Below are 14,720 nucleotides of genomic sequence, written 5' to 3' on the forward strand. Positions count from 1 at the left end.
CCGAAGTAAAGTCGAATAAAATCGTGTCGAGTCGGAAGGATTCGAGTGGGATCGTGTTGTCGTCGTCGTCGTCGTCTTCGTCATTTCGCCCTCCCTCCCTTTTTTGAGCCCGCTCACCCGTCCGCCGTCCATCCTCCCTCTAGTATTCATTAAGCCACACACGCTCGCTAGTTGTTCAGCTCGTGGTTGGAGTCTTCCTTCGTGGGAGAACGTCGTTATCGCGCTTTTCTTTCTATTTTTCTCTCATCTATCTTTATCTCTTTCTTTATATTTCTTATTTGCTACTACCCTTTTCCTGAATTACGCATTTACTTATTAAAAGAGAAAGAGAAAAAACATCGTGCCACGCGGTTTCCTCACTATTCGTCCATCTTCTTATATCCTTCTAGCGTTTTCCTCATATATCCCCTACCACCACCACCCATCATCATCATCATCATCACCACCACCACCACCACCACCACCACTGCCATCACTACCACCACTACCACTACCACCATTACCACTACCACTACCACCACCACCACCACCACCACCACCACTACCACCACCACCATATCATCACCACACCGTCCATAACAGGTGAGTCGACTACGAATCTTCTTCGTTGGTCGTCTCTTTTCGTGCCGTTTAAACCACCGCGCATATTCCTGGCTTATCTTCTGAAAGTTATACCCCGAACGTTTGTTGTTGTGATGAAATAAGGATAAGAAAAGGACAGAAAACAAAAAAAGAAAACAAAATTCAAATTTGTGTGATATGTGCCAATATGAGGATGTCGTGCATAACGACGACGATAATTAAAGTGTTGTTCATTTGTGATGGACGGATGAAAAAGTGAGCCTAAAAGGCAGCTGAGAAAGAAGGTATGTAGTCTTACGTCCCTCCCGTTCCTTTTCTCTCTTTCTCTTTCTGTCTCTCTCTCTCTCTATCTCTCTCTCTCTCTCTCTCTCTCGTTTTCTCCCTTATCTTCGACTCTCCCCCTTCTCTTTTTTATATTTTATTTTCCTTTTTGACCATCGGAAATTACAAATTTTGTATAATCGGATAATGGATGATCGCGCGTGTTTGCAACGTGTAACGACCATTCACATCTGGGGCGTAGGAGAAAGGGAGAAAAGTGTGTAAATGTGTGTATATGTGTGTATATGTGTGTATATATATCTACGCTGATATAAAGGAGTAGGATGTGGAGGAGATGGAGGAGAAAGGGGGAATGTTAGTTAGGATGGTGAGTTCAAACCCTCGATAGCGTCTACTATAAAAGTTGCGAGGACGTGTATTTTGTCATCGAAGGCGTGGTTCTTCTAGGGAATCTCGACACTTTAATTTTTTTCCCTTCTATCTCTTCGAAATAATCTTATTTGAATATATTTGTTTTTGATACACTTTTTTTAACTTACTTTTTTCTTGCTCTAATTTCGAATTATTTTTGTTTTCCTAATGTTGCTAAAATGTTATGAGACAGCGCGCTCGTATGGCTTATAATGATGCTTTTCAAATAATTCAAACGGATAAATAGAAATAGAGTATAAAAAAAGAGATGAAGAATAAGAAGACACTTCTCATCGTCTCGATTCTCGAGAACATTGGTTATCTCTAAGAGGGATTTCACCTTATCTTTCATAGATACGAAATATAAGTATATACGCGACCGCGTGGTGATCAGACATGGCTTCGTGCGAGTTCTTCTACCCTACCAAAGTACAAGACGCACGTCGTAATAGATTAGATTTGCTCCACATTTCAATAATCGCGTACCATCCCGTGGTAGTGTTGCACACACTTTCACATTATTTAGAATTTCCTTTCTTGTTCAATAATTCATCATTTAAAATTGGTTTTATATATTATTTATATCAGCTATGGCAGTTATTTTTATAGAGTTTAAAAAAGGGACGGGTCTACCTACGCATAAGGAAAAAGTAATCCTACTAGTAACCACGTGGTGTTTGACAAAAATATCAAATCACGCAACTTATTTTTATTTCACATGAATTCTCTTCTTTCTTTTTCACATCCTTGATAATTGTACTTTATATACGCCATTATTCTTGATGAATGATCTTATGTAAATATCCCAACGGTCTCGATACGCACGTGTATCGTTAATGCCTTTGAAAGTTTCGAATTTATTATTATCACGATAAGAAGATAAGTTAATAGGTTTCTTTCGAGTTAAGTTTATTCTAGCCTATTTGCAAGTATCAGTCTTATTGGTTGGACATAATGAGAAGCGTAATCTTGCAGTATCAAAGTTTCTTTTTTTATTCTTTCTTTTTTTTTTTATTTGTAATGAATACGTCATTTGTTTTAACACTAATAGACAATTACAGAGGTAACTCTTGTATTGAACTCTCTTACACGGATAACAATAAAATTGTTTAAACTTGTATCGCACCGTTATGCATTACATATCTTAGCGGTACTCAGCAATTCGACAGGACTGCGGTGAAACGGTGGTGGCACGGTGGTAAAATAACGTGCCTTCTCGATTTCAAAGCCAATGGTATGCGCGTCATTTTTTACCTAATTATTGTGTTTTCTTTTTCCTTTTTCCAAACTAGAAAAAATATGCGGTCTTTATTCAAAAGAGAGGAGAAGAGAGAAAGAGAGAGAGAGAATACTTTTATTATATGCCAATAATGTTAATTTTATACATAAACGTGACTTTCGATTAGAATTTCTGCAATATATATTTTTTTTCCATTTTCAATCTAAATAATGAAAGATACATTATACTATATTTAAATTAGTTGGTTTTTTTTATCTAATCGAATGGAGATTAATATTAATTTAAACGAGAATGTTACACGTGCGTTACACATAGTCAAAGGGAGGCATAACTGCAAGCGGAAAAAATGGAAATAAGGAAGATTAAAAAGAGGGGTGGAGTTGGTTAAGTTCATGGTTATATCTTATTTTTATTCTTTCTCTCTTTCTTTTTCTTTTATTACTTTATTTTCGTGATTTTATTCTTCAATTACATGTGAACATATATTTCTTGCGATATATATATATATATACCAACATGTGAATGTATATTGCACACATACATTCACATATGTGATTTCAAAGAAGAGTGTTGCGGGCTTTTCTGCGGGTTCCCGCTTAAAGGAAGCGTAACGATTTTATCGCGGTACCCGTGAAAGGGGTTGCAACGCGTCGATTGTGATACGGTAACCACGATGGGTAATAAGGTGCCCTCGAGGAAGCTCATCCTTCACTTTACTAAAAGATTATATTGTAGTTGAAGTTTAACATTTGAAATTACCACCAAAAAATCGACACATTTAAAATTCCCGCTTTCTAAGAGGCCACGTGACCTCGTTCATTCATTATCGCGCGAAATTCAAAAACAGTAGATCGACTTTTTGTGGATCACGTTTTGTAAAAAGCGCAGTTGACGTTCTCAGCGCCACACAACGGAGAGTCTGGTGTTAAAAGAGGTGAGGCTTCTCCTCTACTTACCATCGCTCCTCGTCTATTCCTAAGGTCTCTGACTATATGTAGAAAACTACGATAGGTTTGTTGGCGAGAGAGTTCCTATTTCTCCAATAGTTAGATAACTTAGCATTATTAGGATTATTTTTCATACATTTTATGTTGCATTTTTTTTTTTGTAGGTGAGCTTTACGTTAATTTTCTATTTGATTTTCTACATATATGCAGATACGTATTTTTTCTTTCTTGATCGAGGTACCATGTATACATGGTCGAACATAAAACGCGAGAAAAACCTATGTGTTGACGATCATTCTAAGCGCGCGCCTCGTCTAACGGCGATGACGATGCATACTATCCCCTCCACGAAATTTCGTTTTATTGTGCGTGCAAGCTTTTATAACTGCATGTTTGCAAGAATATACGAGTTTATAACTCTATATGCAATATACAGATCTATATATCTGACTTTATCCTTTCGTCGAATATCGGTCTCCAACCGCGATTTGTACTTTTTCTTCGCCAGAGATATGTTTAGGTATCTGTTTTGCTTGAATATACCGTTAAAGGTATACCAAAATCGTGTTTCTCTTTCTTCCAACGATCGGTAGTTTCTTAATGGCCAATGGTGGTGGACGGATGGGATTCCGTTAGTAAGAATACCGTAAATGATGGTAATTAAAAGTGTAATTTAAGACGAATCACGATGGCATTTAAATGATACTTTATTCTTATCTTTCGACTGTCCCTTTACAATGTATTCGTAAATAGTATGGATAATAGATAGGGCCGACTAGTATTATTCCTTAACGTGTATCCTCTTGCCATTCTTTTTCTCGATCCAGCCTACTTGCTTTCCAAGTTTCCTTCTAAATCGAACCACGGTGGTGATCATTCGGAACGGAATGGAACAACCTTCGATTAACGTAGCAAAGAGAAGGTTTGTCGACGATACGCCTTCATTTCGATACTACACGTTTCTATATTATCATTTGATATATACTCCCATTTAGAAACTTTTCGTAAATACCTTTTCCTATAAGTTTATTTATATATATAAATTGCATATTACATAAATATCTCATAATTTATACGAGAAACATATTCATTTCCCAAGGATATCTAGACTCTCTTGATTCGTCGTTAATTAACCTCTCAAGGAAATAATAGCAGCAAGGAGAATAAGACAGACACGTCGAGAATAGTAGTAACAGCCAGTAGTGATGTAGTAGTAAGAGGAGGGTAGCCCTGATGGAATCAGACGCGCGCACCACGCGCTCACACACAGAAATCTGCTTCTCTCTTTCTCTCTTTCAATGCTACCAACTATATAAACCGTTTGATTCTTTCTCCGTTAATAACACACCCGCATTAATACAACATCGAGCGAATGAAGGTTCACACGGTGCATTCGTATTAACACATCAAGCGTTGTCTTCCGTGCTGCCCTGAAAAAAAATCTGCTCGGGAAATTAGGAGGATGTTAGAAAAGAGAGAAAGATAGAGGAAAAGAATGATTCTCGTTCGAATAAGTTCCCTGGACTTTCTCAGAATATCTTCATGCTTTTTGAAACATTGTTTACAGGATATAACGGTCTTTCCTTCTTTCTCTCTTTCTCTTTCTCTTTTTATACGGAGAAACTCATCCAACACATTGCCATTTATAGGAACATACATATTTACTAAACTCGAATGTACATTCAAGCAATAAGGGGATTACCGATAAGATATAAGCACAATATTACACGACTCTTAGTCGTATTGCAAAGATAGTGGTGGTGGTGGTGGTGGTGGAGGAGGTGGAGGTGCTGTGTTTGATAGTGGGTCGAAGAAGTTGTTGCTTGGATCGTATATCTTAACAACATTGTATCGTTGCAACAATATTCTAAAGAAAGGAACATGTATAATACAAGTACGATAGCAGCTCATAGTTGTAACGACATCCGAGAGAAACTAGATAGTTAGTAATCGAATAAAAAGGGAAACGTTTTGAAATTCCATTGGATGAGTGAAGCTTTGTCGTAGTTGCCTATCAAAGATCGTTCGTGATTGGTCGGCAAAAATCGGCCTCGCTCTTCTCGAACCTTCGGTGGGGAAAAAAAGCAGGGTGGACGCCAATGCGAACGTGGTATGAGGCCGAATGTCGTCGTCGCGTCGCCGGAAGGGTAGTGGTCGTCGCGAGAGGGCGACGAGCAGGAGGAGAAGGAGGAGGTGGTGGAGGTGGAGGTAGTGGTGGCGGTAGCGAAGTAATAGTAGTAGTAGAGTAGTGAGTGTAGTGGTGGTGATGATGGTGGTAGCGGTGGTGAAGTAATAATAGTAGTAGGTAGTGGTGGTGGTGGTGGTGGTGGTGGTGGTGGTGGTGGTGTGGGCTAGTATATGCCTGGTATTAGTGGAGGAGGGAAACGAGTAGTTGAGAAGTAAAGGGAGGGAGATGGGTTACAGGCTGACGGAAAGAAAATGGCCGACCTGACCTGTCGATGAGTGCACGCACTCGTGCGTGTCAGTGCGCGCCTCCTCTTCTAAAGTGTCCAATGCGTATGCGCAGAATCGTATTTCCCGAGGGCCGCTTAAAAGAGCGCGTTCGAACGAGTAGAAGAATTTAAATATTGATTACGTTTTTGAATTTCGCGGGATTCTTTCATTTCTTTCTTACCTTCTCATATTAATACATTTCATCGATCCTACTTATATGCTTTTCTAACTTTATATCGTCTCTTATTTGCCAATAATAGTTTTAAAATCTAAAATATGTTATACATTTGTCACCCTCGTTTCTCTGTATGAAGAACGAAATTATTTTCAAAAAAAAAAGAAAAAAAAACAAAAGAAATTAACGTTAACCAAAGCTCCTTCATGTGATTAAGACGAATAACAGAAGGAAATATCGATCCCTCGAGAAAAGATAGAGCACGTAGGACGTTTATAATCGTGAAACGAGATGTCAGCGAAATTTCTTATATCTCAAAAGTTGGAAAGAAGGAGAGACAGGCAGACAGACAGACAGACGACAAAAAACTTTTTTTCATCATGCGGATGTTAAAAACGAATTGGAAATGTTGTTCGTCGCTCCAGGAGGATTCTAAAATGTGGGACATGCGCGCCTTCTTCATGGCCATGTTCTCTCTCTTCCTCCCTCTCCCTTCCTCCCTTTCTCACCCTCTCTCTTTCTCTTTCTAGCTTGTCTCTCTTTCTCTCTTTCTTTCTTCGTCGTGAAATCTTCCGTTAACTTTGTACCTGGAGCTCCCCGATGGTTAACGGATCGGCCCATACCTGTATTTCGCATCGACTCATAAGCGGTTACATCCCCTCTTTCTCCCCGTCCCCTACTTCTTCTTCTTCCCCACCCATTCTTGCTAACATCTCCACCCTCTTATCCTTTCTCGTCCTCAGACTTTGCTTGCTTCTTTCTCTCTCACTCTCCGTCTCTCTCTCTCTCTGCCAGTCCAACTATCCATCTTTTTTTCTCTTTCGCACAAGCTCTTCTCTATCTCTTTTTCTTTATCCACAATGACGAACAGCCGTCACCTTGTTATTTACTTGACTTTATGCTATACACACGAGAAACAGATGGACAGCTGCTTCGTTATCGCTTTTACTCGACTCCGCATTGATTTGCCTTCAAATTATTCGTACTTAGGAATGTTTTAAAATTGGCACGACCACGCCCTCAAGATTCTAGGAACGATCCTTCTTCTTTTTCCGCATTATCTTCTTCTACTACTTCTTCTACTTCTTCTTAAGGGAAATGGTAAGAATAGAGTCAGCCCCTTTTTTCTTACCCTCCAACTCGCCAAAAATTCCAAGAACTCGAACCTTCGAACCTTTTTCAAATGTACAATGTCTCCTGTCCCTTGTGGATTCCAAAAAGGATTCGAAAATCCTTCGGCAAGTCCTACGTCCAATATTCATTCTTATTCCCTGTAAAAATCTTTCACGTATTTTATTGGAATCATTCTATTTCCGACTTTACTTCTATCCTTTTTTCTTTTTTTTATTCATTAAACATTTTTCCTATTTCTCTCCGATCGTAAAATAATCTCGACATTTGTTAGAAATAGGTTTTTTTTTTTTTTTTCCTTAGACGAACATATTCATCTTAAAAGCAATAATTTTTCATGCTAATTTTTTGCTTTATAAGCAAGAAAAAGATACACCCTTACTTTCTTAGAGAATCTAATCCTAGGACTGAAATAAACACTTCTCCGTGTCTTTCGTTCGTTTTTTCTTTCTGTCTCTTTCTTTCTTTCCCTCTCTTATTCACACACACACACATACAAACATATACCTCCACACACATTCATGTATATCCACGATCGTGTATTTCCTTCTCAGAGAGGACTGCGAATGGTCGAACTGTTGATCTAAACACACATCCTTGTGTCGTTCCCCACCCCACTTCACCCCTCTCTATCTTTCGTAGGTAGTGGAAGAGGAGGTGCGGCTATGAGGAAGAGATATTTGATTGCGATCCACGCTCCGGCTTGTTTCGAAACGTTGTCTTTTCTCTTTCGTGTTATACGAAAAGAAAAAAAAAACAAGTCAAAGAAGTATCACGATCATCATTTTCTTCTCCCTGTTTCTTTTCTTTTTTTTTTTTCTCTCTCTTTTTTTCCTTTCCTACGCACTACGATCAATATATTCTAGGAGATTAGAAAGACGAAGGAGTTGAAAAAGTAGCTCCATCATAGACGCCATCTTGAATTCGTCGAATTTTTCTTTCGAATTATTTCTCATTTGATTCGTGTACTTGTATTGTCGATTCTGTTTATTCAAAAATATTTCTTCGATATTTTAATTATTATTTATGCCAATAATCATATTACAATTATTATTATTATTATTATTATTATTATTATAAAATAAATTACGAAAAGAAATTTGTACAATATTAAATCTCATATCGTAATGACTAACGCATTTGTAAAATTTACAATGTACCTGTCATAATTGAAATTTCATGAAAAAGAAATCTATAATAATAATAATAATAATAATAATAATATGTACTTAAACCAATGAACGAGAATAAAAGTTATCTCACCAAATTGGAGAAACATTTTGTTCCCTTTTTTTAGGGCACGTTTCTCATTTTTCGCCTTGTATCGATTGGTTCGTAAATATTAAGAGAAGGTTGTGTTGTTCCACACCCAACTACCCTCGATACGTGTAAATACATATATTGTTCGACCTTCGATTATTATCGATGCCCTCTCTCTCTCTCTCTCTCTCCCTCTCTTTCTCTCTTTTTCTATATCTGACGAAGTCCCGGGATTTTATTGAAATTTTCCACTCGATAGTCACGTCGATGATACATAAAAACGTACAAACGAATGGTAGTCGAGGTAAAAGTATAGATCTATCGACGAATAAAGTTCTTCTCTTCCTAGTAGTTCGAGGAATCCACGAGACGTGATAAACGGTAAATACTGTGTTGAGTAAAGATTTATTTTGTGAGGGTACTCTTTTCTTATCATCGCAACTATTATTTTTATATTATTATTATTATTATTATTGAGTTACACTGGCACAGTTATAATATCTTCCTTATTTGTTCTATCTCTTGCTCAACGTTGTCAATTGCCCTCAAACTCGAACCTAAAATTCGGTCAATCGTGATGGGGCAACCCTATTTCGAGGATCAAGTGTGCGTGTGCGCGTGTATCTGCTCCTACTGTGTTAAATCATTCATCGTATCAAATGTGTTTGGATACATGTATTTATAAGTTTCATCTATAATACTTAGCTATATTTTTTCTCTCTTTTTTTTTTTTTCTTCTTTTTCTCACGTTTTCCTCGTTCATATCATATTTACTTTTTGTACTTTGGTCAGACTTTTTGTTATTTTTATTTATTCGTTCTTTATCAAGGGTCTAGGTAAAAGTTCATACAAATTAAATAAATATAAAAACCTAACAGATACACTTGTTTACGGTCGATAAGATTTAACCTATCGGTAAAATCGTTTTTGTTCGATCAAGCGAATCCCATACTTTTATTGTCCTTTTCTTCATTATCGACCGATCGACGACTCTATTCGCGGGAATAAAAAAAAAAAAAACAAAAAAAAATAATATAAAAACGGACTATCGTCTAGTGACGTTAATTACGCCTACTGTTATTAGGATTTTCAGCAGAAATTTCTAACGCGCTTTCATCCTTGTACGATGATTCAGCAAAATGCTTCGGGAGATACCAATACGCGTCAACTTTATATATCTTTCTCTTTCACTCGACAATACCGAGCGAGAAAAGTCACTTATGAAATTGTATAATCTATCTAGATGTTTGCAAATCTTGAACATTTAACGCATCTAATGTTCATTAATAAAATTGCATTTATAAAAAGTTAGAAGTTATATACTTAAAAAACTCGACGTTATATATAATTGTTGAAATGACGTATCAATTTGTAACATTAAAATTCACTAAATGAATGTCCATAATGGGATAGTTCAAAGTCGAAGTATACGTAAATCCACGGATATGGATGATGATGTGGCCGTGTAGTGGAAATTGCAAGAGGTGGTGTTACTAGCGCGACGTGTAGTATAAGAATCGGTTAGTACTGTTTCTTAAGCATATGCGGAAGTTGATGACGTAGAGAAGGATTATGGTAGAGGGAGAGTGGGAAAATCTTAAATTGTCGAAGAGAAGAAACGAGGGTTGAAGAGAGAGAAAACAAGAGGAGAGTTATAGAGTTGTTAAAACGTAGTAGAAGCACTAGCAGTAATAGCACCAGAGCAACAGCAATAGCACCAGCAACAGTAACAGCATGGAACAGAGTATTCAACATAGCAGTAACGTACATTGTCGTTGTCCACCGCTGTTTCTACGAGTCTCTCTTTCTCTCTTTCTCTCATTTTTCTCTCCCTTCCTCCCTCCAACCCTCCTCCTTCTCTTTCTCTCAGCGTGACTCTGCCGCTGCTGGTGTCGATTACGCAACGAGCGCGGTGGCCGTGAGAGGAGTGAGTCTCACGCATACGCAACTCAACATCCACGTATTATATATATATATATATATACACATATATCATACATACGCATATCATATACACATGCGCACACATGTATCCACATATAGAGTTCGGACTCGAGCATGGCGCGCATGCGCGCGTGAGTGTTTAAGAGAGAAAGAGAGAAACACACACGGTGCACGTGCGTCGTGCGAGCAACAGGATTCTCGTGCCATGCGCTCGTTCTTCTTGCTAAACCTCTATCCTCTATACTTCTCGCAGAGAAGAACTCTGTTTTCCTCCCTGCTGTTAAAAACATAAATATATATATCCATTCTTTCTCTCTACTTTTTTTTCTTCTCTCCGTTCTTTCTTTTTATTTTTATTTTGTTTTTTTTTTCTTTTTTTTTTTTCATCGGGTGCGCTACAACGACAAAATATTTTATTTACGTTCGCTCTTTCTTTCTTATTTTTATTTATCAAATCGAAATAGTTAATTCCTTGTTTTAAGAATGGTGACGATTCGTGGAAGAGAAAATCTTGTATCGTCGTAGGCTGGCATATATTGCTTGTTAACGTTACGGTGTGTCGTAAGAGCAGGAAAACCGCATACCGCGCCCCTAATTCCCGCCTACGTAAATGCTAAGCTCCACTACGGACTCCCGAGATTATCGGTTCCTGTTCCTTCGTTGTACACCGAAGAGGAAGTTAATCAATTGTTTCTTGAATCTCTCGTATCACGAAGAGTTTTGTTTTTCCCCTTTTTCATTTTCCGTTGGCGATACACACAAGCGTTGTATATATATATATATACACATTTCTTTTCCTGGAAATGATTATTTCGTTAGCCAATGGTTATGAATGTGCAAACGATGGAATTTGCTGATATTGCCAATGTTGGTTGTACGTGGTAAAAACCCTCTTACAAAAACACATCAGTAATATAAAAACTTTCGTGAATTAATTCGCGTTAAAAAGAGAATGAGAGATGTAGAAGTAGAGTGAACAAACGCCAGAGAGAGAGAGAGAGAGAGAGAGAGAGAGAGAGAGAGAGAGAGTAGGAGTGTTAGAAAGAGAAATAGAGAGCACTTGGTTGCATTGTACCACTTCCGCAGAATATATGTAGGACATTTGTTTGTGCTTGTGACATGCGGCCTTCGTTCTTTTCTCGCTGCCATCGTCGTTGCAACTATGTGCAACGTATTAAACATTATCATTTGAATAAATAACCGAGTGAAAATTAGAATTTTTTAATAGGGAATAATGATAAGAATAAGTCATCTTTCCTCGATAATGTAAAAGTTAGCATGTTTGATATAAGGAAAGTGATGGATTGCGATGTACTGATCACCATGAAAACCGTGGAACCAACAAGGTCGTTCAAGGTCGCATATTTAAGGTCACATATTGCTAATACGCGAATGGTGTGCGTGCGCGAGCACACAATCCTTGCGCACAGATGCATGCGCAGGAATATGCATCCATAGATGCGGGCAAAATCAGTTAAATGCTGCCTGGGCTGATCGATATCCGAATATGCGTAAAAAATGCTATTGATTCACTTTGTTGACCTCCTTCGCGTCTCTTATGTTTCGTCAGCTTCTTCTTACTGCTGCTTCGGCTGTTGCTGCTAAAATGGTGCTATCCAGCTTGCGTTAGTTCCTTCCTTTTCTATTCCACCTCTTCTTTACATTTCCAGTTCTCCTCTATCTGTTGTGTGTTGTGTCGTCAGCCCTTGGTATAGCGTCATCGTACGTGGATTCTAGTCTTCTTCGTGCTTTGTCGTTCTTCCTATGCATTTTAAAGCGACCATTTTATTCTTTTATTTTTTTTCCTCTTTTTTTTTTCTTTTTTTTTTTTTGAGTCACATAACGGAATTTCAAAAGATATCTATCATGCTCACGTGACTGCAGCTGATCTTTTTAAATATGGCGTCAAGCATACCGTTTCTCTTCTTTCTATTTACCGTTCATCGTGGATTGTATACTTTTGACTCTTCCTCCTGAAGGGAATTTTATTTGTCGGCTTGTGCCTAGTACTCTTTTTTTTATTCTCCTCGTATCCCTGTCTGATGTCTCCGTACGATAGACATCAACTAAAGGGTGTTGTTGTTTCCTTCGATAGATATGTATAACAAATGCATAAAGTGTGCCCATCGTGTCATCGCATAAGAATATCAATGAAGAGGTGAAGAAACTAACCTAAATTGTTATACGCTCGATTATCGAGGTTATGCATATTTGCGTTCTTATTAATAAACGATTCGAATTTGTAATAAAAAAGTTTAGGGATTAGGATTTCAAGAGTTTGATATTTAAAGATTGTTGTCCATCGTATTAAAAATGGCGCGTTTTTTTGAAAATTGTTCTCGAGAGGATCATAGAAAGTCATCCTTTGCCACGCCTTCGCAGTCTTGGCGAAACGAACGTTACATACGTGACCATGATTGGGTCGGTGAAGGGGTGAGGAGAGAATTACATAAAAGGCACGAACCGAGCGAGTCGCCTATTCGCTCTGCCTACGTTTTCCAGGGTCGTACACCCACGTTCATACCTCGTATACATCGTCGTCTCTTCGGGGGCTTACGCGCATAATTATGCACGCAGTCGCTATCGTCGTTCCATGTGTATATAGAAAGAGGAGGACTTGCTGGTTGATTACTGCACAAAAAAAAAAGAGAAAAAATGATAAAAACCGAACGAAAAAATGTATTTTTCATCTGTTCATTTTGATATGCGTTACATTAAGTGTCCTTAACATTCCATACAAAGTACCAAGGAGTAATACTTAATTTGTAAAATAGGGTAAATCAGTAGCAAGCGTCTATAAGCGACACATACATACGACGTCTATTCGTCGTTTGGGTTCCTTCCAAGGTGACGATAAGAAAAGTAGGCTGACTTATGTAACATTGGAGTACGTTAAACCCGTTGAAAAATTCAATAGTTACTCTTTAAACAGCTGGATTGATCATTATTCGTTAGAATGTTTTCTTGTCCTAAGGGCTTCTTTCATATGTCAAAGGTTAATTTCTTATATATTTCAGGTCGCGAGGGGATAAGGCATGATATATCGTGGCCGATGAAGAAGAGAATACGAATACGAGTGAGAGAAAGAGCGAGTGCCTTCGTCGAGGAAGGCGAGAATAATCGGCGACGAGGTGGTAGTAGCAGCAGCAGCGATAGTAGTAGCAGCAGTGACGGCAGCAGCAGCAGCGACATAAGAACAAAAATTAACACCAGGTCTGATGTTAGCGGATATTAACGGTAGCCTGGCGGACCTGAGAAGCGAAGCGATGGCGTCGCAGAGATTTTGTCTGCGCTGGAACAACCATCAGAGCAATTTACTCTCCGTTTTTGATCAATTGCTTCATGACGAATCTTTCGTGGATGTTACACTGGCCGTCGAGGGTCAGTTGCTTAGGGCGCATAAAATGGTTTTATCGGCGTGCAGTCCTTACTTTCAGGTAAGACGCAAGAAATTAAGATTAACAAGATTTAAATAGAAAAAAAAAAATAGATAAAGAAAAGTAAATTAGCGAGAAAGGGGATGGATAAAAGCTTAAAAATGACATATATCATTTTCAGGCCCTATTTGTTGGTCATCCCGATAAGCACCCGATAGTCATTTTAAAGGACGTCCCATACGTAGACATGCGAAGTCTTTTAGACTTCATGTATCGCGGTGAAGTGAGCGTCGATCAGGATAGGTTAACTGCTTTCCTGAGGGTCGCCGAATCTTTAAGGATAAAGGGCCTGACAGAAGTGAACGAGGACAAATGCGACTTGCCCAGCATCACGTCATCACTTCTTGGCAATCAAAACACAATACCTCCACCACCTCCGAACCTTCACCGAATAAACCAAATTGGACCTCACCATCATGTATCTCAAAAGAGGTTCCATCATATGTCGAGCCATCCGCTTCTTGGCTCAGCGTTAACAGCGCCAAAGAGGAAAAGGGGTAGGCCGAGGAAGTTAAGCGGCTCCTCGGACACGCCAATTGGCGAGGCTAGTACCGGACAAGATCTACAATCTTGCTCGAGTACCGATCTTGTGCAAGGTTCACCCGAGATGATGGAGATGAAAATGGGTATAGATTTCCAGAGTGAGACAACTGGCAATAATAGGAGTGGTTCTTCGACCGGTAACAACAATGTCAACAGCAACAATATCGCTAATTCGGCCTCGGCGGCGGCCAATCTGGCTGCCAGTTCGTTGTCATCCGCGAGAAAGGACGAACCTACGGAAAATGGTACAGAAACCCATGAATCGTTAACACCTAGAGTTAAAAGAGAACCAGAACCAACGCCCAGTACTTCTG

At 38.7% G+C, this 14,720-nt stretch overlaps 1 protein-coding gene across 5 annotated transcripts in view; it reads left to right on the forward strand.

Moving 5' to 3' along the window:
• Nucleotides 1-14,720, forward strand: part of LOC106784704 (protein tramtrack, alpha isoform) — a 39,556-nt gene that overhangs the window by 1,822 nt on the left and 23,014 nt on the right. Inside the window, exons 3-5 of one of the 5 annotated variants that reach the window (XM_014744522.1) lie at nucleotides 583-866; nucleotides 13,444-13,863; nucleotides 13,985-14,720. The exon at nucleotides 13,985-14,720 is cut by the window's right edge and continues 6 nt beyond it. In XM_014744522.1, coding sequence (XP_014600008.1) covers nucleotides 13,645-13,863; nucleotides 13,985-14,720 — 955 coding nt within the window. In that variant the 5' untranslated portion in view covers nucleotides 583-866; nucleotides 13,444-13,644. Of the gene's footprint in view, nucleotides 1-513; nucleotides 867-8,842; nucleotides 8,864-12,778; nucleotides 13,314-13,443; nucleotides 13,864-13,984 lie in introns of those variants that run through there. The other 4 variants (XM_014744521.1, XM_014744526.1, XM_014744525.1 and 1 more) reach the window with 4 other exon arrangements.

The sequence above is a fragment of the Polistes canadensis genome, unplaced genomic scaffold, assembly GCF_001313835.1.
Source record: "Polistes canadensis isolate GaletaPanama2010 unplaced genomic scaffold, ASM131383v1 scaffold_39, whole genome shotgun sequence".
NCBI classification, from domain to species: domain Eukaryota; kingdom Metazoa; phylum Arthropoda; class Insecta; order Hymenoptera; family Vespidae; genus Polistes; species Polistes canadensis.